At 45.1% G+C, this 21,443-nt stretch overlaps 1 protein-coding gene across 4 annotated transcripts in view; it reads right to left on the reverse strand.

Annotated features, from left to right (window-relative positions):
- PRR36 (proline rich 36) overlaps positions 1–21,443 on the reverse strand; it is a 72,369-nt gene that overhangs the window by 29,311 nt on the left and 21,615 nt on the right. For 2 of the 4 annotated variants that reach the window (XM_063449236.1, XM_063449233.1), the window contains exons 2-3: positions 5,214–5,366; positions 4,777–4,852 (exon numbers count right to left, since the gene is read on the reverse strand). In XM_063449236.1, the coding sequence (XP_063305306.1) occupies positions 4,777–4,852; positions 5,214–5,366 (229 nt within the window). Of the gene's footprint in view, positions 1–4,776; positions 4,853–5,213; positions 5,367–5,585; positions 5,769–6,293; positions 6,765–21,443 lie in introns of those variants that run through there. The other 2 variants (XM_063449234.1, XM_063449235.1) reach the window with 2 other exon arrangements.

The following is a 21,443-nucleotide window of genomic DNA, read 5'->3' on the forward strand; positions in this document are numbered from 1 at the left end:
TGTTCACTAGTACCATTATCATCCTCCTAGTATCCTCCCCAGCACTGTTCACTAGTACCATTATCATCCTCCTAGTATCCTCCCCAGCACTGTTCACTAGTACCATTATCATCCTCCCCAGGACCGTTCACTAGTACCATTATCATAATCCTATTATCCTTCCTAGCACCGTTCACTAGTACCATTATCATCCTCATAGTATCCTCCCCAGCACTGTTCACTAGTACCATTATCATAATCCTAGTATCCTCCCCGGCACTGTTCACTAGTACCATTATCATAATCCTAGTATCCTCCCCAGCACTGTTCACTAGTACCATTATCATCCTCCTAGTATCCTCCCCAGCACTGTTCACTAGTACCATTATCATCCTCCTAGTATCCTCCCCAGCACTGTTCACTAGTACCATTATCATCCTCCTAGTATCCTCCCCAGCACTGTTCACTAGTACCATTATCATCCTCCCCAGCACTGTTCACTAGTACCATTATCATCCTCCCCGGCACTGTTCACTAGTACCATTATCATCCTCCTAGTATCCTCCCCGGCACTGTTCACTAGTACCATTATCATCCTCCTAGTATCCTCCCCAGCACTGTTCACTAGTACCATTATCATCCTCCCCAGCACTGTTCACTAGTACCATTATCATCCTCCTAGTATCCTCCCCAGCACTGTTCACTAGTACCATTATCATCCTCCCCGGCACTGTTCACTAGTACCATTATCATCCTCCTAGTATCCTCCCCAGCCTTACAGTTCCTATTCCAGCCCCCACTTTTAGTACTCACACTATCCCCCTGTTTAAGTACACTTCCAGCCCAGCATGCATAACATGTTAAAACATTTACCCATGCAATATACTGGCTGACTGTCAAGCAAATATACAAGCGGATATTGTGCAAATAATGTATTACATTCCCAGTGTCTGGACTGGCAGTTTTGCATGTTTCTCACCTGGCATTTTCTCTGCTCTGTTCCAAGAGGAAAGCATTCTGGTATGAACTACAATGAATGCTCGGTCAGCCATTCAAGCATAGACATTCTGTCCCGCTTGATTAAAGCTCTGTGCAGACAGATAGTGTCATTACAGCACAGCATATATAACTGTAGCAATAGCTGTAGTGTAAGGCAGGAAGCGGCAGTGTCCCCCACACCCCCCTTACATTGCAGGTTTAGGGGGCTTAGGATTCAGATTCTAAATTTCATGACCTGCTATGACTAAGAACCAACAGCACTGGTTTTAACTAGGGGTCAAAACTATGTCTAAAACAACCCTTGTATCCTCTTTTGAACTGACAAGACCAGTGTGTGTCAAGCAAAGGCAGCAGACAAGAGATCAGCAGTTTTTAGAGCTGTTTTTACATATAATTCAAATGAAAAATTACATACTAAAATGCATGCACGTTTTCATTTGTGGTATATCTACTAAACAGTGATTTTTCTTTATTTTGTATTTGGGCAGTGGAGTGTCCCTTTAAGTGTAACACCAAATGAAAAAAGCATGACTGGATTTAAAGACGGGGAGTGGTCCCAGACTGGGTTTGTCCTACCTAATGGAAAAGAGGTGGTAAAGAAAAATAAGCCACTTTATGGTCTCTGCAGAACTGTATGTATTTTTTTATTTTAACTTGCAATGCTCTGTTGGGCATTCGTAAGCTGCTTACCCCCCTCTTAAATCCTAAAGAAAAGAAGCTAAACTTTCCTGAAATTCAGCACCGGGTGAAGCAGATGGCACTGCTCTCCACTCCTTCATTCAACAATATAACTGCCCTTCCGTTGGCCAAGTAAATGCTTTTCATAGTGAAGCATTTGATTGGACCATTTCAGCAATAGAGGGAGAGGAGAGCAAGGCTTCCCCTTGCAGGCATGCTGGAGAAGATCATTACGCAAGTTGCCAGTGCACTGATGACAGATATTATTTTTTGCAAAAGATTTCTCCAGGTGGTCTAAATCACGTAAAACAAGTCACAAAAGTGAATATTGCCAGGACTGACCCTAATACACAGATCTAGGTTGAAACAAGGTAGGTATGCGTACCGGTCCTTAGAGTGGCTGGGCAAGCACTGAGAAATAAGTCAGTGTCTACAAATAGGCACAGAATAATGTTAACAAGCAGAGGTCAGGGATAACAGAGGTACACAGAATTGAGATACAAGCCAAGGACAGGGTTACAGAAAGTAAGAATGGTCATACAAGCCAAGGACAGAAAACAGAATAAGTACAACAATATAATGCACTCTCAGTTACACGGAATCCAGGACAGGGCAAGGAACGAGGAACAGGTATGTGTGATGTCATATGACAACAACACATCGTAAGGTGCCCTGTAACTGTAAATATACAAAGAGGCAGCGTGTAAGCGTTTCAGCAATGTTAGAACAAGGCGTCACAACGAGCATGAAGCGCCGGAGGCTGAAAATGGAAGTGTTGGGAACACACAGTGCACGGCGCAGCAAGGAGGTAATGCGACAGTTATTATTAATTTGACAGCCTCTTCAAATCACTGAAGTGGTCATAGTGGTTGCAGTAAACCATTATGGTTGGTTGCTGTATAGGGTATGTCTGGATGGTGAATGTGGGGGCGGGGGGGGGGGGGGGGGAGGGAGCAGCAGCTCTATAAACTATAAAGTATATTTAGGTGTGAAATGTATTCTGTGTGTTAATCACGTTAAATGCTGCACTGTGAGTGACCACCTGCTGTGGGAGCCAGCAAGTCTATCCACTACAGCAAAGGGCTGTGTTGATGTAACCAGAGATTGCTCTGAAGGATCAGGGGGTCGAACCAAGATAACCTTTTGTTGTCATGGTGTGTTGGCACAGGGGGAGGTGATAACTAGAGTAAGGAATCACTTTGTTGCTTTGTAGTTCTTTCTCTATGACCTGTTCTATATTCCCATTGGTGAAAGTTTTGGATAAATTGACTGTACCATGTCCCATTAAACAGTTCAGTTGAGTTGACTCCCAGGACTATGTTTCGTCTGGTTACTGGGAGAAGGGCTATTTACTTTGTGCTTATAGTTCCACAGTGGCTGAAGGAAGGCAATAGCGGAGGTAACCAGTCGAGTTACCCGTGGTTTGCTACATCTATAATAACTCCCAGTGTCCCAGACCTGGACCATAGTCAGTGGGCAGAAGGCCGGCTTCAACACTCCTCCAGTAGTCTGTGGCAAATGTACGTGGGAAGGAGCGTTTGTCACATAGACGCTGTAGTGTATGTTGGGGAATACACTCTTTAGGGGATGGGGGGGGCTATAAGATTATGTTTGTTTTGGACAGGAGCTGTAGGTTGTTGAGGGATATGGGCTATATGTATGTATGTAAGTATGTGTTTGGAAGGGAAATTGGTGTTGTATCGTAGGAATGTGGGATGGATATAGATTGTAGTGTGCGTTTAATTACCTTGCAGGGTTAAGTCCTCCTCTAGTGGCTGTCTACCAGACAGCCACTAGAGGGACTTTCGACCTCTTTGATGACTTTTGGTCGTCTAAACAACGCTGGGCGTTCTCACCCTATGCCTGAAGACCTCCAGCGTCACCGGAATCCCTATAGGAAAGCATTGAATAATGCTTTCCTATAGGGAGGTGTAATGCGTGCATACGGTCATTGCTGCACATACACATTAGGTCTCCCCCGCCGGCGGACGTCGGTGGGGGAGGATTGTGGGCGGAGCCTGACCTAGCGCAGAGGGACAAGTGTCAGAAAGGATTTTAACCCCTTCAGCTACATGGGATGGGGGGTGGGAGGGGAGGGGGCACTCCAGGATTCTACACTGCCAGGAAAACAGGTTTGTAATATGTAAATTAAAAAATATGCAATTCAAAGTACAAACTGCTTTACCTTATACTTTTGACTTTCAGGAAAAGGAGGGCAATATCAGTACAAATCAGTCAGTTCATTAATCAGTTAATCCTCATAAGTTAACGTCTCCTTGCATGAAGTTCAAAAGATTTTAAAGAAAAGTCTATGAGAATAATGCTGTTGAAGATCCTAGTGATGCCAGATATTTTCTAGAGGAAAGTGCTCTGTTTTCTTGTGCATGTGCCATACAATGACGTTGAAAAAAAAAAAAGCTTGACAAAGACCTTGAGCTTTTTAAAAAAAAAAATATGTTAACAAAATTTGTGGCAGGTGAGGCCAAAAAAGATCATCTAAGAACGTCCTGGTTTAAATCTGATTTCCAAATAGATGGATGGTAAATGTACACACAGGACCAGATTTCCCATTAGGCAGAGCCGGATTAAGGTGGCCCTGGGCCCTAAACAGGGTGCCAGATTTGTGTGAATGTTGTGTGTGTTCAAATGAGTGTAGTGGCTAAGTGTTGTCTGTGGTGGAAGCTGTATGGGAGGTAGCTGAGTGTGTCTGTATGTGTGTTGTATGTGGTGGTTGAATTTTGTATGTTTAGGGGAGTCAGAGTCTGTTGCTTGAGTGAGAATGCTATGCCTGCAATGTCCAATTTATAAATGTATTTTGAGGGGGAGCGCCTCAGAGTTCTGTGCCTACAGGCACCTCATAAGTAAATCCGACCCTGTACAGAGGTTTTAAACTCAACATCACACAGACCAATAGTGAGCAGACACACCAATAGCTTGATTCTGTTGCTGTGCAACTCATCAGCCAATCATGATTACAAACCATAAACCAATCAGTATTCAATACCACAAGCGTGCAATGAAATATTTTGCACTAGCTTAATGCAATTCAGGATATTCTAGTTAAGTATTAGTTGATAACATTGTTATAATAATAATAATAACCGTATTATTATTTCTTACCTGCCAGTGCTGGATTTTGTTGACAATGTATCTTTTAACCCTGTGGATTTAGTAGCCGCAGGTCTTGGTGATGCTCCTAGGAGTACATAGCAATATATAAAATGGTTTTATAGACTTATCAGGCACATAGGAGCTCGGTTACCCTAATAAACTATCACAGGTGCAATAAGTTTAGTCAGACGTTGGGCTACAATATTGTAAAGATACTGTGGTAATAAGGCAGTAAGGTTCCTGTAATAAGCTGTTGCAGGGTTAATAAAAGCACTCAAAAGCGGGCTACTATTATAATACATTACATGGCAATAAGAACCCGGAGAACAGAGACAATTCATGTAAATAGTTTGGGCTTCATTACTACAATATGCTATTACTTTATCATTAGCTGATCATAGGTGATTGTAGGAAGCATCATAATAATGATGGAGTGTACCACTCACCTGCGGCCCGTAAGGTTGTAGGTCGAGAGGTATTTGTAGCTCCTTTAGGAGATTGATAAGGGGATCCATTTTTCACCCCTCTGGAAGATAAAGGTTTCTTTGATGTCTCCCCCTTGGCTTGACCGTCGGGAGACTTATCCATTTTGTCCTTCCCTGTAGCCAAGAAAGGTTACAGATCACATATACTCTTGTTGGTCACAAAATGTACAATTATCCTGGTCAGAACTGAGTGCCCACTTTGCTCAAGTCTAGGTGTAGGCTAGTCGGTTGGGTATCTATGTCATATTCTAAACACTGACCCTTATCATTGGCCTCAGCCTTTTTAGGTTAGATCTTCTTGCTTTATAGTCCTGTGAATTGTGTATCTCTCACCTAAAACCCTGAATCCTTTTCAAACCCTACAGTCCAGGGAGCTGTGTTTTGGACTGTCTAGTCCTAGAGGCATTAATTATACAGAAAAGCCAGATGCTGCCTACACCTCCCACACACAGATTTATTCATACACGTTGAGATAGAATCTCCCACAAGGATATAAACATGAAGATGCATATGTATAATCTGTACATACCTTACAAAAACACATATGCAGATTTCTATCTATATCAATTTACAATATATTTCAATATATAAATTGAAACATTTAAACAAAAATAAACACATATCTTAACACATAAACAGGCACAGAAGCTGTATATATAAATAGCTGTCAACACAGGGTCTCACAAAATCCAGTCCAGAACACCCTATTCAGATTGAATGAGATTAGAGGGACTTTGCATTTCAATGGATGTTCCCTTCCCCCCATATCAAATCTCCCAGACACACACACACAGATCCAGGGGCACCAGCAGACAACCCCCACATGCACGCATCAATAGCCACCGACAGGGACATGCAACAATAGACACAAAACAATCGTCATGATGATGTATGGTTGCAGAAAACAAAATCACAATCGCAGGCTGCTCAGAGATACTTCTACAAAGACTGAAATGCACGATGGGCTCTGCACATGCAAGCCATGCACACACACAGCAATCACACGCAGGTACATAGAAGCTGTGCTGTGTTTCTGCTCACCTCTCTGGTGTAGGGTGTGTGTGTCTGTGTGTCACTCCCCCGTTCTTCTTCTTTGCACAGAGCTCAGTGTCACTGTGGAAAGAAGGGAGATGAATGGGAACTGGGTACCCAGGAGAATGCAGAGGCCAATGAAATGAGAGCAAATAATTTAGGAACACACCCCTTGACAACCGTCTCACCATCCGTATTGTTGTTCAATCTGAATATTCATGCCCTCTCCAGGGAGGATTAACGCTCTCTATCCTCACTCATCGAGACAGCTTAACAGATCAATAGTGTTACATGTTCAGCACACAGTATAAGCACTTCATTAACTCCTTAAGGACACATGGTATGTGTGACATGTCATGATTCCCTTTTATTCCAGAAGTTTGGTCCTTAAGGGGTTAAAAGGCAGGCAGCAGCCTTACCCCAATAACTATTAAAATCATCCACATGTAACAGCATAAGTTCACCATAAAACACCTTATTACTTCCAAAAACCAGTACACCTCAACATGTAGGACAGGACTAGAACACAACTGGAACCAATCACTTTCTATTCACACCTACACAAAGCCAATATATACAGACTGCTACTGTGTTAGATGAGGATATTAGCTTTATTCTTCAGGAAATGCAGTGGCCACTGTATCATGTTAGAAAACACAGGTACATTGCTTGGCAACAGCTGCTCATCCCTACCATGAAGCACCAGCAGGCACTGATGGACCATAACCTAGCAGGATATACAGAACAGGTAATAAGATGACACTGCTAGTAACCCCCAGCAAAAAATCACTGTGCAGATACAAAAATCACAGATAAAATGGATGTCAGTAATTCAATACCTGATCCCAGCCGACTAATGTACCATGCAATATGATGTAGCTCACCTCAGGTATAGAACTGGCAAAAGCAACACTGTTACTTCATCATATATCGCCTCAAATACACACTGCTGCACTGCAGCACACCATGGCACATAGCACAGACATACACATCTACATTATACTGTTACACTAGAGTGCACCTTACAATGCTTCTCCAACTCCCCATTCTCTAAACTCTGTTCTACAACTCACCTTCAATAGAAAGGAGCTTTAGTATTTGCTAAGAATGACATGACTGGAGTGACCATGTAACAATACAACCTGTGTCCTTTCTGCCATGTTTATGGAGGGCTCTGAGGAACAATAATACTGAACTCATCGGCCTATTGGCTGTAGCAACATGGCACCAAAAAGTTATTTTGGTCAGCTTTGTTTTCTGTGTTCTATACCCTGCTTTTCCCATAAGTTGAAACATCTTATGGGGAAAAAAATCCAAAACATCTAGACAGAAAATATATTTTAGTTTCTTTTGCAAAGATTAGATGTACTATACAAATAGAATAAAACGCTCATTGGTGAATATTTTTTTTTGCAGGTAATATTGGCCTAATAATGTTTTGGCATCCTAGAAAATCATCCTGGCATATCTCTGAAATGATAGTGTAAGCAGGAATTCAGCCAAACTTGACCCTAAAGAAGGATGGAAATAATCTCTGAAAAAAAAGCGCAATTTTAGGATGGTTACACATTGAAAGTCAAGCCAGGTTCATAAGTGGCGAGCCACTGAATAACAGATGACAATCACATGTAGGCTGTGCAAGAAATCCAAATCTGTTAATGCATTTGTAGCAGACCCTGGGTAATCCAACCGGTTACCTCCGCTAATTCCTTCCCTCATCCACTCTGGAACTGCGTACAGTGTAAAGACACCCATTCTCCCCAGTAACTGGACGAGACACAGCTCTGGGAGTACAACACCCTTTTATTATGCCACACACAGCTTTTATACATAACCCCTTGCAAGGGGTCATCCACACCGACAACCGGGGGTTTCTATCCCAAGATCCTCTGTGCCTGGGAACCCGGGCGTGGGAAAGGGGACCTAGTCTCTTTGTCTCCCAGGCACAGAGAGCCGCCAGAATAGCTAGTGCCCCCAAAGTGTCCCCACCAATCTTAGGAACCCCTGACTGGTCTCCATTCATGAGGCTCCTGTGTGAATACCAGGCAAGGAAAGCGTCTCCTTTTGGGATACGAATGCTCCCCCTGGTTGGCGTTCATCTTGCGGTTTCGCAGTTATGTTACTGGTGTGAACGTTCTAATTAATTGGGGTAACATTCTAATGGGGCACCAGGGTGGTCCCAGCTCGGGGGACGAATGGGTTCTGTTCGTATGGACGCTCCTGAAAGGGGACCTAGTATCTTTGTCTCCCAGGCACAGAGAGCCGCCAGAATAGCCAGTGCCCCAAAAGTGTCCCCACCAACCTTATGAACCCCCACACCAGTACATTTCCTGACCAGTCTCCGTTCATGAGGCTACTGTGCGAACACCAGGCAAGGAAAGCGTCTCCTTTCGGGATACGAATGCTCCCCCTGGTTGGCGTTCGTCTATACGAAATGGCGGCCACCCAGGGGAGCACTCATTAATTACTTCCCTTGCAGTTTTGCAGTTATGTTACTGGTGTGAATGTTCTAATTAATTAGGGTAACATTCTAATGGGGCACCAGGGTAGTCCCAGCTCGGGGGACGAATGGGTTCTGTTTGTATGGAGGCTCCTGAAAGGGACAACAAGGTACAGCACACGAAATACAAGGGGAAACACACAATACAAGTAGAAAACACACGACTAAGCAGTGGTTCTGCTACAGCATTCATTCCTTTCTCAGTGCCACCGAGGACCTCGAGGAGCTACCACCAGGCCCGGACTGGCCATCGGGCAAACCGGGCAAATGCCCGGTGGGCCGCGATGGCCACGGGCCGAGGCCAGGGAGATCTACCTGGTCTATGCAGGGCCGGCGCTATCCGAGCGCCGGCCCCGCTGTGTTCCATGAAGGGCCAGTGGGGAGATCAAGGATCTCCCTCACCGGCCCACATGCTGTCAAATGCGGCCGCCGGCGGGGAGAGAGGGAGGGAGTCAGCCAGTCTGGAGAAAGGACCCGGCGGAGCTCTAACTTGCAGCTCCGCCGGGTTTCTCTCGCGAGATCCGGGCCGTTGCCATGGCAACCGGCCGGGTCTCGCGAGAGTGAACTCTAGCCCCAAAGGGCCACCAGGGATGGATGTCAGCAGCCCCCCCCCCCCCCTTCCAGGCTACGGGTAAGAAGGGAAGGGGGGGAAAGGGGGGGGGTATAATCAATTTATTTTTATAATAAAACTTTGAAAAAAAAAGACATCAATATTGGCATTTACCTGCCTCCCCCCAGCACCCTAACACACATCACCCTCATACAGCACCCTAACACACATCACCCTCATACAGCACCCTAACACACATCACCCTCATACAGCACCCTAACAGACATCACCCTCATACAGCACCCTAACACACATCACCCTCATACAGCACCTTAACACACATCACCCTCATACAGCACCCTAACACACATCACCCTCATACAGCACCCTAACACACATCACCCTCATACAGCACCCTAACACACATCACCCTCATACAGCACCCTAACACACATCACCCTCATACAGCACCCTAACACACATCACCCTCATACAGCACCCTAACACACAGCACCCTAACACACATCACCCTAACACACATCACCCTCATACAGCACCCTAACACACATCACCCTCATACAGCACCCTAACACACATCACCCTCATACAGCACCCTAACACACATCACCCTCATACAGCACCCTAACACACATCACCCTCATACAGCACCCTAACACACATCACCCTCATATAGCACCCTAACACACATCACCCTCATACAGCACCTTAACACACATCACCCTCATACAGCACCCTAACACACATCACCCTCATACAGCACCCTAACACACATCACCCTCATACAGCACCCTAACACACAGCACCCTAACACACAGCACCCTCATATAGCACCCTAACACACATCACCCTCATACAGCACCTTAACACACATCACCCTCATACAGCACCCTAACACACATCACCCTCATACAGCACCCTAACACACAGCACCCTAACACACATCACCCTCATACAGCACCCTAACACACAGCACCCTAACACACATCATCCTCATACAGCACCCTAACACACATCACCCTCATACAGCACCCTAACACACATCACCCTAACACACACAGTGCCCTAACACATCACCCTAACACACACAGCGCCCTAACACACAGCACCCTAACACAGCACGCTAATGCACACACCACCCTAACACACACAGCGCCCCAACACACAGCACCCTCACTCACACACACAGAACCTTCACACAGCACCCTAAAACACACACACACACACATCACCCTCACACAGCATCCTAACACACACAGCACACACACACACTGCACACCTCAAACACACAAAGCAGCCCCAAACACGCTGCACCACGCACACACAATACTACACACCAAACATATATGTATATATACTACAGAACCCCTCACACACATACTGCACCCCTAAACACATTAAATTCCAGACAAACACTAGATTCCTACCCAACTCTACAGATATACACACACTAGATCTCTATATACACTCTGAATCCTCTACACACGCACACACACACTCACTAGATCTCATATACACGCTCCTGAGTCCTTCAAACACACACTAGATCTCCTACACACAGACGCTGCACCACCTACACACACTACATTTCTGACATACACACTCTGGATCCCCCATGCACAAACTAGATTCTATTTAAGCAAACACATAGTGTCTCCATAAATGGGATACAGTGAGTATCCCAATTATGGAAACCACTGAGACAAGTTTCAAGCAAACACAACGCAAGCATGTATTAAATTTGCTTGCACTGTGCAGAAAAAATACAGGGCCCTTTTCTCATGCCCTGGAAGAGCATTGAACCAACATGCTCACTGAGATGGGGCGTGCTTGTCATTGGGGATGACAAAACACACCCTATCTGGCCCCGCCCCCTTTTCAGTGGGCCGCTGTGAACCAAAAATGCCCGGGCTGAATTTTTTTCCCAGTCCGGGCCTGGCTACCACAGCTACTCCTAGCAACCTGGTCGTTTTCAGTGGTATCTCACAATCATCCGCCAACCATTGGATGAACTAATAGATTTTTTATTTAAACACTAGACAAGCCTTAGTAGAAGGACAAGATGACTGTTTTTCTGCATAAAAGACAGCATATTTATATAGTACAAGATGTGAAATAAAGGTAGGACAAACAAGTAAAAGTGTGCAAGGACTTGACCGGAGACTGCATGGACATAGTGGGATCCAAATTATTGCCTTGTCTCAGTCCTCAAGAGAAGAGTAACCAGTCCCAATCTGCAGTTCTTATTTTAACATAGTACATATGTGGTGGAATCTCGGTAAAAATAAATTTAGTAGGCCGAGATTACCACGTGGCATGTGTACGTGCATATGCTGACGTATCGATCAGTTGGTTGCACGAGGCAAGATACGATCAGTAGTGTACGGAGCATGTGCAAGAATACAGGATATAGTATTCCCCTCCTCCATTGTGCTGGACAAGCCATGCGGTCAAACAGGAAGTTAATTCTTATTGTGTTGATTGGTCAAGAGAATGTGCGGGTGGAGCTTAATATGGGAGGAGTTATATGCCTATATAAGGAGCCTGCACTATTGTCCGGGGCTCAGAACTTGTGGTATTTTGGTGACGCTAGTCCCTCTGAGTCCCGATCGGTGATCCAATAAAGAATCTCTTCCTTCCTGAAGAAACCGGTGTCCATCTCTCTGTGCTTGGCTTCCGTCAGTTTCTCCGGTATCATTTGGTGCATTGGCCGGGAAGCTCATCGTTCAACGGTAGCTGAGAGGCAGAGGCGTGAGACGGTCTATCTTTGCCCACGTTCTCTACGGCTGCACCCCTGAACTTCTGCGTGGACCTCCCTTCGTCTCGGCGCCACTGGGCCGTTGTCCAGGAGATCATCGGCCTCTACGTAAGAAGTGCTGGGGTGTCCCCGTCGATGAGTGTGAACTCAGGTTCAGGAACGAGGAGGTAAGACAACTGCTGTTTTAGACGGCAGGACCCACTAGGGGTATACCGATTGTGCGGTAGGCCCAAAGGGGTTTTGAATCTGTGTATCTGCCCCCTCTGTCGGAGGGAAGGAGCGAAGGCGCACCGCTCGATCGAACGCTCTTTAGTCAGACCGTTTGATTTGGTTAGTCAGGCGGGGTCCTGGTGTAAATAGCCCTAGCCGGACACCGGTGTCTTGTCTCGACTAGCGTTCTAGGGTGTATATTACGTTCGCTAGGTCGGAGGGACCGGGAGACTAAGCGGCGCCTGTGTAAATTCGGTTCGCTAGTTCTCATCCTATCTGGGCTAAGTGGGAAGGCGTGTAAATTTGGAACCCACTAGACTTTTGATAGTGCGACTAAGAGGCGCCTGTGTAAATTCGGTTCTCTAGCTCGCTATATATGTGGTGATTGGGCAGTGTGGCTAACCAAAACGGGTGTATATAGTTTTAGGTAGTCCATCAAGGTACTGGCCAATAGTTTAGTTGGGAATTGTAAATGTGTTAACGATTGTTTTAGTAAAGTGTATATCTTGTTAGATAGCGCGAGCTCAGCCGTCTAGCGAGAGTGTTAATAGTGTGTTGCTGTATTATAGTGCACGGTACCATAACCCTGTATATTTACTGACATTGTACATAAGTACTAATCATTGTCGTCAATTGCATGTTTAACACCATAACCACTAATAATTGTATTGTGACCTTAACTTGTGCTTTGACCTATGCTAACCGTACTGTAACCGCTATTTGTAAAAGACGATGTTACTGGGGTGTGTTATAGACGGGTAATTCGTATATAGAGAATTATAGCGTGGGTGACTGTATAGTTACGCCAAAGGGCATAATATTGATTATATAGTGACTGGTGTAGCAGCTGTGTGTGTACGGGAATTCCCTGAGTGTTTATTGTTATTGTGTACGTTTCACTTGGTAACCGTACCACGTGGTGCTGTTGCCAGAGGAAACGGGTGTGATTGTTGAATAGTACGTGTGTATAGTATTCGTTGTCGACGACGTTCCATTGTTAAGTATGGGTGCGTCGCAGTCAACGATTCCGGATCCCTTAGGTTGTATGGTGAAGAATTTTAAAAAGGGATTCAAAACTTGTGATTTGGGGGTTAAGATGTCTCCTGTGCGTTTAGTTACTTTGTGCACTAGGGAGTGGCCTACTTTGGTTGCGGCATGGCCGCCACGTGGCAGTTTGGATCTAACTCTGGTACAGCGCTTACACGTGGCTGTATCAGGTAGGCCTGAACTTTACGGCCAGTTTCCTTATATTGACTGTTGGAGACAGGCCGTAAATGACTCGCCAAAATGGCTCCAGACATGCCACGAGGAGCAGTGTCGCCTCATGGTAGCTAGGACTTGTTCGTCCACTAGGACTGGTGTTAGGCCCATTTTGGACACGCCCCCTGAGTCCGAGATCCCTTTGCCGCCCCCTTACTTTCCGTTAAGAAGAAGTGACGCAAACGCAGGAAGTCCTGCACCCCTCCCCTCATTACCCTCATCCACTTCCGCTTCCTCCTCCAGTACAGGATCCACCCCCCCTCGTACTAAATCTCCCCTTCCGGAACCAGAACCCACCCCCATCAGAAACGAATATCCTGATTTGGCGCCACTTCAGACTTCCGGTCAAGCTTCATCTAGCTCGGCTCGAAGTGTTTTATTTACAACCTTTTCCCAAAACCAACCTCCCACATCCCCATACCCTATCTCTCCCCGACCGGAACCCATGACTGACGCCTCTCTACGTAGCCCCATCCAAACCCGACAGTTGACTGGTGCCCAACAATTAAAGCACTATCAGATGCCTCTTCGCCTAAATCCCGGGTCAGCTTATATCGATGCCGCAGGTCAAATGGCACACGCTGACCCAGTCTTCGTATATGTCCCATTTACCACTACCGACCTTTTAAACTGGAAGACCCATAATTCCTCGTATACTGAGAAACCACAAGCCATGACTGATCTGTTCACCTCAATAGTACAGACGCATAATCCGACATGGGCTGATTGCCAGCAGTTATTAATGACTTTATTTAACAATGAGGAAAGGACAAGAATAAATCAAGCAGCCATAAAAGCACTAGAGGATAGAGCCCGTGCTTTGAACCAAGCTAATCCAGCAGCATGGGCCGCAACACATTATCCCAACACTGATCCCGATTGGAACGTAAATGGTGCTGATATGGTTCAACTCAGAGCCTATAGAGACGCTATAATTGCTGGCATGAAAGCAGGAGGAAAGAAAGCCATTAACATGTCGAAGACAGTTGAGGTGATTCAGAAAAGCGATGAAGCGCCCAGTGTCTTTTATGACCGATTATTGGAGGCATACCGCTTGTATACCCCCTTTAATCCGGAAGACGCAGACAATTCCCGAATGGTTAACTCCGCCTTTGTCAGCCAAGCATACGGAGATATTAAGCGCAAGCTACAAAAGTTAGAAGGGTTTGCAGGTATGTCCATCACCCAACTAATGGAGGTAGCAAATAAGGTCTATATGAACAGGGATACAGAAAGTAAGAAAGAGGAAGAGCGCAAGATGCGTAAAAAGGCTGATATGCTAGCGGTAGCGATCACAGGCGTAGATAAACGGGGCCCAGATAGAGGCAATAATAGATGGAGTAGGGAGCCTTTGAGTAGGGATCAATGCGCGTATTGCAAGGAAGAAGGGCATTGGAGGAACGAATGTCCGCAAAGAGAGCAGTACAAGAGAGACCAACCCAGGGCAGGCTACGGAAACTTTAGAGGCAGAGCGAGAGGTAGAGGAGGTCCCGGAGGGAGTAATGGTTATAGAGGGAGTAATGGGAACAGAGGAAGTGTTAGGGAAGACAGGTATATTCCAGCAGCGCAAAGGTCCCGCGATAGAGAAGGTAGGGACTTTGTAGGATTGGCTGACATGGTCATGGAGGACTATTGATACCGACCGGGCTCCATCCCCCTTGGTCGAGCGGAGCCTATGGTCGATGTATCAATAGGGGGAAAAAGGAGTGCGTTCATGATCGACACTGGTGCTGAACATTCAGTGGTGACTAATCTAGTTGCTCCTCCATCTGGAAGGACTATTACTGTGATAGGAGCAACTGGAAGAAGTGCTGAAAAACCGGTTCTTAAAAGTCGACTCTGTACATTGGGAGGCCACGTAGTAAAACACCAATTCCTTTATATGCCTGAATGTCCAGTCCAATTGCTGGGACGTGATATGCTATCAAAATTACAAGCGCAGATTACATTCCTACCAAATGGAACAACATCCTTAAAGTTTAATGGACCTTCAGGTATTATGACTTTATCCGTACCAAAGGAAGAAGAGTGGCGACTTTATACAGTGTTGACTAGCCAAAACCCTAGGAGTGATGAGACATTATTTAACATACCAGGAGTTTGGGCAGAGAACAACCCACCAGGACTGGCCCGCAATATTCCACCTATAAAAATTGAACTAAAACTTGGGGTTTATCCAGTAAGCCTAAGACAATACCACATCCCGCAGAAGGCTAAGAAGAACATCCAATCCTATCTGGATAAGTTCATACGGTATGGTATCCTAAAATTCTGTACTTCCCCCTGGAACACCCCATTGCTGCCTGTTCAAAAGCCCGGTACAGATGAGTATCGACCTGTGCAGGACTTGAGAGCAGTCAATGATGCGGTTGTTAGTATACATCCAGTTGTACCCAATCCATATAACCTGCTTGCTTTAATTCCGGGCGGGGCTACTTACTTCACAGTCTTAGATCTCAAAGATGCCTTCTTTTGCCTCCGAATTGCTACAGAAAGTCAATGTATTTTCGCTTTCCAATGGGAGAATGCTGTAACGGGCTCAAAACGCCAAATGACTTGGACAAGACTGCCCCAAGGGTTTAAAAATTCACCTACCCTATTTGGTTCAGCCCTAAGTCAAGATCTATTGGATTTCGAGTCCATCCCAGGAGAGTGTGTCTTGTTACAATATGTAGATGACTTGTTGATAGCAGCAGTTACAAAAGAAATCTGTCAGCAAGCAACGCACGATCTACTACATATTCTCTGGAAGGCAGGATACAAGGTGTCTAGAAAGAAGGCGCAGTTGTGTCTGCCAACTGTCAAGTATCTGGGATTCCATATCTCTGAAGGTCAAAGAATTATGGGGCCAGAGAGAAAAGAAGCTGTCTGCCAAATACCAATACCCAAGAATAGAAGACAAGTGCGAGAATTCTTGGGGGCAGCAGGCTTCTGTAGGATATGGATTCCCAGCTATGCGATACTAGCAAAACCTCTGTACGCAGCCATCAAAGGTACAGAGCACGACCCCTTCTTATGGACTCAAGAACAGCAAACGGCATTTGAAGATGTGAAGAAGGCTTTGATGAGTGCCCCAGCATTAGGTCTACCTGATCACACACGACCATTCTACTTATATGTACACGAGCAAAGAAGAATGGCTGTGGGAGTATTGACACAGTACTTGGGATCATGGCAAAGACCTGTTGCCTACATGTCTAAGCAATTGGATGCAGTGGCCAGCGGACTTCCACCTTGTCTAAGAGCCGTAGCTGCAGCCGCACTGCTAGTAGCTGAAGCCGATAAACTCACTCTGGGTCAAGAACTTTATGTACGAGTCCCACATGCAGTACAGACGTTGTTGGATTACAAAGGAAATCATTGGTTTAGTAACAGCCGTATGACCAAGTATCAAGCAATGTTGTGTGAAAACCCAAGAGTGCATTTAGAGACTGTAAATACCTTAAATCCAGCTACCCTTTTGCCGCAACCTACTGAAAGTCAACATGATTGTCTGGAAGTAATGGATGAAGTATTTTCAAGTAGACCAGATCTTCGTGATTTTCCCATCCAGAACCCCGATGTTCAATATTACACCGACGGCAGTAGTTATGTGAAAGAAGGGATCCGCTATGCAGGATATGCAGTAACAACAATAGACAAGGTGATAGAAGCTCGGCCACTGGCGAAAGGAACATCAGCACAAAAGGCAGAATTAATAGCACTAACACGAGCGTTACAATTGGCTGAAGGTTTAAGAGTAAATATCTATACGGACTCTAAGTATGCGTTTTTAACCACTCATGCCCACGGAGCTTTGTATAAAGAAAGAGGACTACTGAATTCAGAAGGCAAAGAAATCAAATACGCAGCCGAAATCCTACAACTATTGGAAGCAGTGTGGGAGCCGAAAGAAATCGGTATCATACATTGTCGAGCGCATCTGAGAGGAGATGGTGATGTAACCAAGGGAAATCGGATGGCAGATAGTGCAGCTAAGCGTGCTGCTGAATCAGGAAGACAGGAGTATGTGGGGCATATAGCTGCTCTAATACCAACCCCACTGTCTCAATGGACTCCAGTTTATACAACTCAAGAAGAGGAGTGGTTAAAGACTGAACCGGGAAAGTATTTGGAGAACAAGTGGTATCAGCTAGAAGATGGAAGAATAGTTATACCAGCATCACTAGCAGTAGAAATTGTCCAGAACTATCATAACGGGACACATTCTGGGAGAGACAGTACTGAAGAATCTCTCAGAAAACATTTCTACATACCAAGATTGTCCAACTTGACTCAGGCCATTGTACGAAGATGTGTAACGTGTGCTAAGAATAATGCTAGACAAGGACCAGTAAAGCCACCAGGAGTCCAGTTTATGGGGGGACTCCCCATGTCCGATCTACAAATAGACTTTACAGTGATGCCTAAATCGGGTGGACATCGTTACCTGCTGGTAATTGTGTGCACCTATTCAGGCTGGGTAGAAGCATGTCCTACTCGTACAGAGAAAGCAGGAGAAGTTGTGAGATTCCTGCTACGAGAAATAATACCCCGATATGGACTACCCTGTTCTATAGGATCGGACAATGGTCCAGCTTTTGTTCATCAGTGCCTACAACAACTGACTCATATGCTTGGTATAAAGTGGAGGCTTCATACTGCATATAGACCCCAGAGTTCTGGTAAGGTAGAGAGAATGAATAGAACTATTAAGAACCAGTTGGCTAAACTGTGTCAGGAAACCCAACTTAAGTGGAACGTTCTCTTACCTATAGCTCTATTGCGAATCCGCAGTACCCCTACCAGAAGGATGGGCCTCTCTCCTTTTGAAATTATGTATGGGCGACCACCTCCCGTACTTGGTAACTTAAGGGGGGATTTGAGTCAGTTGGGAGAAGGAATTACCCGGCAGCAGGTTGTAGAGTTGGGTAAGACTATGGAGGAGGTACAGAAATGGGTACAAGATAGATTACCTGTGAATATTTATCCCCCTGTTCATAGTTATCATCCAGGAGACCAAGTGTGGATTAAAGAGTGGAATAATGTACCGTTAGGGCCCAAGTGGAGAGGTCCTTATGTTGTTCTTTTGTCTACCCCTACAGCGATAAAAGTAGCCGAAGTGACTCCGTGGATACATCACTCCAGGGTTAAGCCAGCAGCAGTCGATTCTTGGCAAGTTACAGCAGATCCAGAGAATCCCTGCAAGATCCGGTTGAAACGCACTACTCAGTCGGAGTAACGAGGAATTATTGTGGATTACAAATTTTATTGTTACAGGTGTGAGTGAGAAGGCCATAATAAAGCCTGTCCGCTTACCAACACATAGTGTATAAGCCAGGAAAGTCTCGAAGGGACACCTGTGAAGACGAGCAGAACTCCATTCCCTGCAGCCCTCACATCCTGGAAGCTGAGGTTCCATCGCACGGACGAAGACTGAGGATGACGGCGAAAGATGTGCTTTTGATTGTGTTTATTTACATTTGTTTTTATATTCAGGAAGGTAGAGGTACCGACACTCCTAGCTGTGAGGTATGCATTAAGACTACGAGAACAGGTAACCATATTTCCCAAACCCTAATTTGGCATTCACAATACGAATGTAAAGGAGAGGTATCAAGATGTAGATACCTAAAAATAGACTATAGTGTGTGCCATTTAGGAGTAGGAGAACCTAAGTGCTTCAGTCCGGAGTATCAACCTCGTACAATTTGGTTGACTCTCAGGAATGGAGATCCTCAGGGGACCCTAATTAATAAGACGGTGTTAGAATCCGTACATTCTTCGGGTGTTCTGCTATTTGATGCGTGTAAAGCGATATCGAGTGGTAGAAAGCCGTGGAATGTATGCGGGGATCTTAGATGGGAGAGGACGTATGGGTCTAATGATAAATATATTTGTCCCAGTAGTAAAAATAAATATGTAAGTCCTAGATGCCCAAATAAAGACTATAACTTTTGCCCATATTGGTCTTGTGTGGGGTGGGCGACTTGGGGACAGACAGTAGATAAAGACATGATAGTGACTAAGTTGCCGACTAGCCCTTATTGTAAGTCTATGGAATGTAACCCAGTCCATATACTTATTAATAACCCCGACAAGTTCTTAGACAAATATGGCAATTTATTTGGGTTTCAAATATACGGGACGGGTTTAGATCCTGGGACATTATTGTTTATAGGAATAGAGACTGATACGGTATCCTCCCAGACTCATCAAGTATACCATTCCTTTTATGAAGAGATGAGTATAGATAATAAGATCCCCCATAATGCTAAGAACCTGTTCATAGATTTAGCCGAAAGTATTGCCGGTAGTCTTAATGTTACCAACTGCTATGTGTGTGGAGGTACTAACATGGGAGACCAATGGCCTTGGGAAGCAAAGGAGGTAATGTCCGGTTCTGAGGCAGTTGACCAACTAATATCTACACAAGCCGATTATCATTTGAGTGTTAGAGGTAAATCTGAGTGGAGATTAAAGACCTCCATCATAGGTTATGTTTGCATAGCAAGGAAAGGAATAATGTATAATACTTCTGTAGGAGAATTAACTTGTCTAGGGCAAAAAGCTTATGATGATGATACTAAAAATACAACTTGGTGGTCGGCTTCAAATGTCTCAGAACCATCTAACCCGTTTGCTAGATACGCCAATTTAAAGGACGTGTGGTTTGATTTATCCATCACATCTACCTGGAGAGCCCCAGCAAATTTGTACTGGATCTGTGGTAAGAAAGCCTATTCGGAGTTGCCACAGGACTGGGAAGGGGCATGTGTGTTGGGTATGCTCAAACCATCCTTCTTGTTACCGATTGAAACAGGTGAGACTTTAGGTGTTAAAGTGTATGATGTGAATCATAGGAAGAAAAGGGGACCCATAGAGATAGGCACCTGGGAAGATAATGAATGGCCTCCCCAGCGTATCATAGACTATTATGGGCCAGCCACGTGGGCAGAAGATGGTACCTTTGGTTATAGAACCCCTATTTATATGCTCAACCGCATTATAAGATTACAGGCGGTGGTTGAGATTATCACTAATGAAACATCACAAGCGCTCAATCTTCTAGCGAAGCATAACACCAGGATGAGGACAGCAGTATACCAGAATAGATTAGCCTTGGATTACCTTTTGGCAGTAGAGGGAGGTGTATGTGGGAAGTTTAACCTAAGCAATTGCTGTCTTCAAATAGACGACGAAGGGCAAGCAATAGCTGAGCTTACTAGCCATATGGTTAAACTAGCGCATGTGCCTACTCAGGTATGGAAAGGGTATAATCCAAGTAGTTGGTTTGGTAGCTGGTATGAGTGGTTTGGAGGGCTTAAGGCAGTGGTAGGTGGAGTCCTACTGATTTTACTGTTGTGTCTACTCCTACCGTGTCTTATACCCTTAGTAGTTAGGTCTGTGCAAAGCCTGATAGGAAGTATAGCAGAGAGGAAGGCTGCTGCACAGATAATGGCGATATATAAGTATAAGGCTCTAGATCAAAGAGAACCAATGCAGGAAGATGAGTGTTAAAAGATTCACATCATAAGATAAGTCTGGTCTGGTTCAAGGTAACTTGCGGTGTAAGCAAAACTAAGGTTATGTGATGCCTCAAGTAATTGTAAAATATCAAGAGGCATCAAAGGGGGGAATGTGGTGGAATCTCGGTAAAAATAAATTTAGTAGGCCGAGATTACCACGTGGCATGTGTACGTGCATATGCTGACGTATCGATCAGTTGGTTGCACGAGGCAAGATACGATCAGTAGTGTACGGAGCATGTGCAAGAATACAGGATATAGTATTCCCCTCCTCCATTGTGCTGGACAAGCCATGCGGTCAAACAGGAAGTTAATTCTTATTGTGTTGATTGGTCAAGAGAATGTGCGGGTGGAG

The sequence above is a fragment of the Pelobates fuscus genome, chromosome 3 (assembly GCF_036172605.1).
Source record: "Pelobates fuscus isolate aPelFus1 chromosome 3, aPelFus1.pri, whole genome shotgun sequence".
Lineage (NCBI taxonomy): Eukaryota > Metazoa > Chordata > Amphibia > Anura > Pelobatidae > Pelobates > Pelobates fuscus.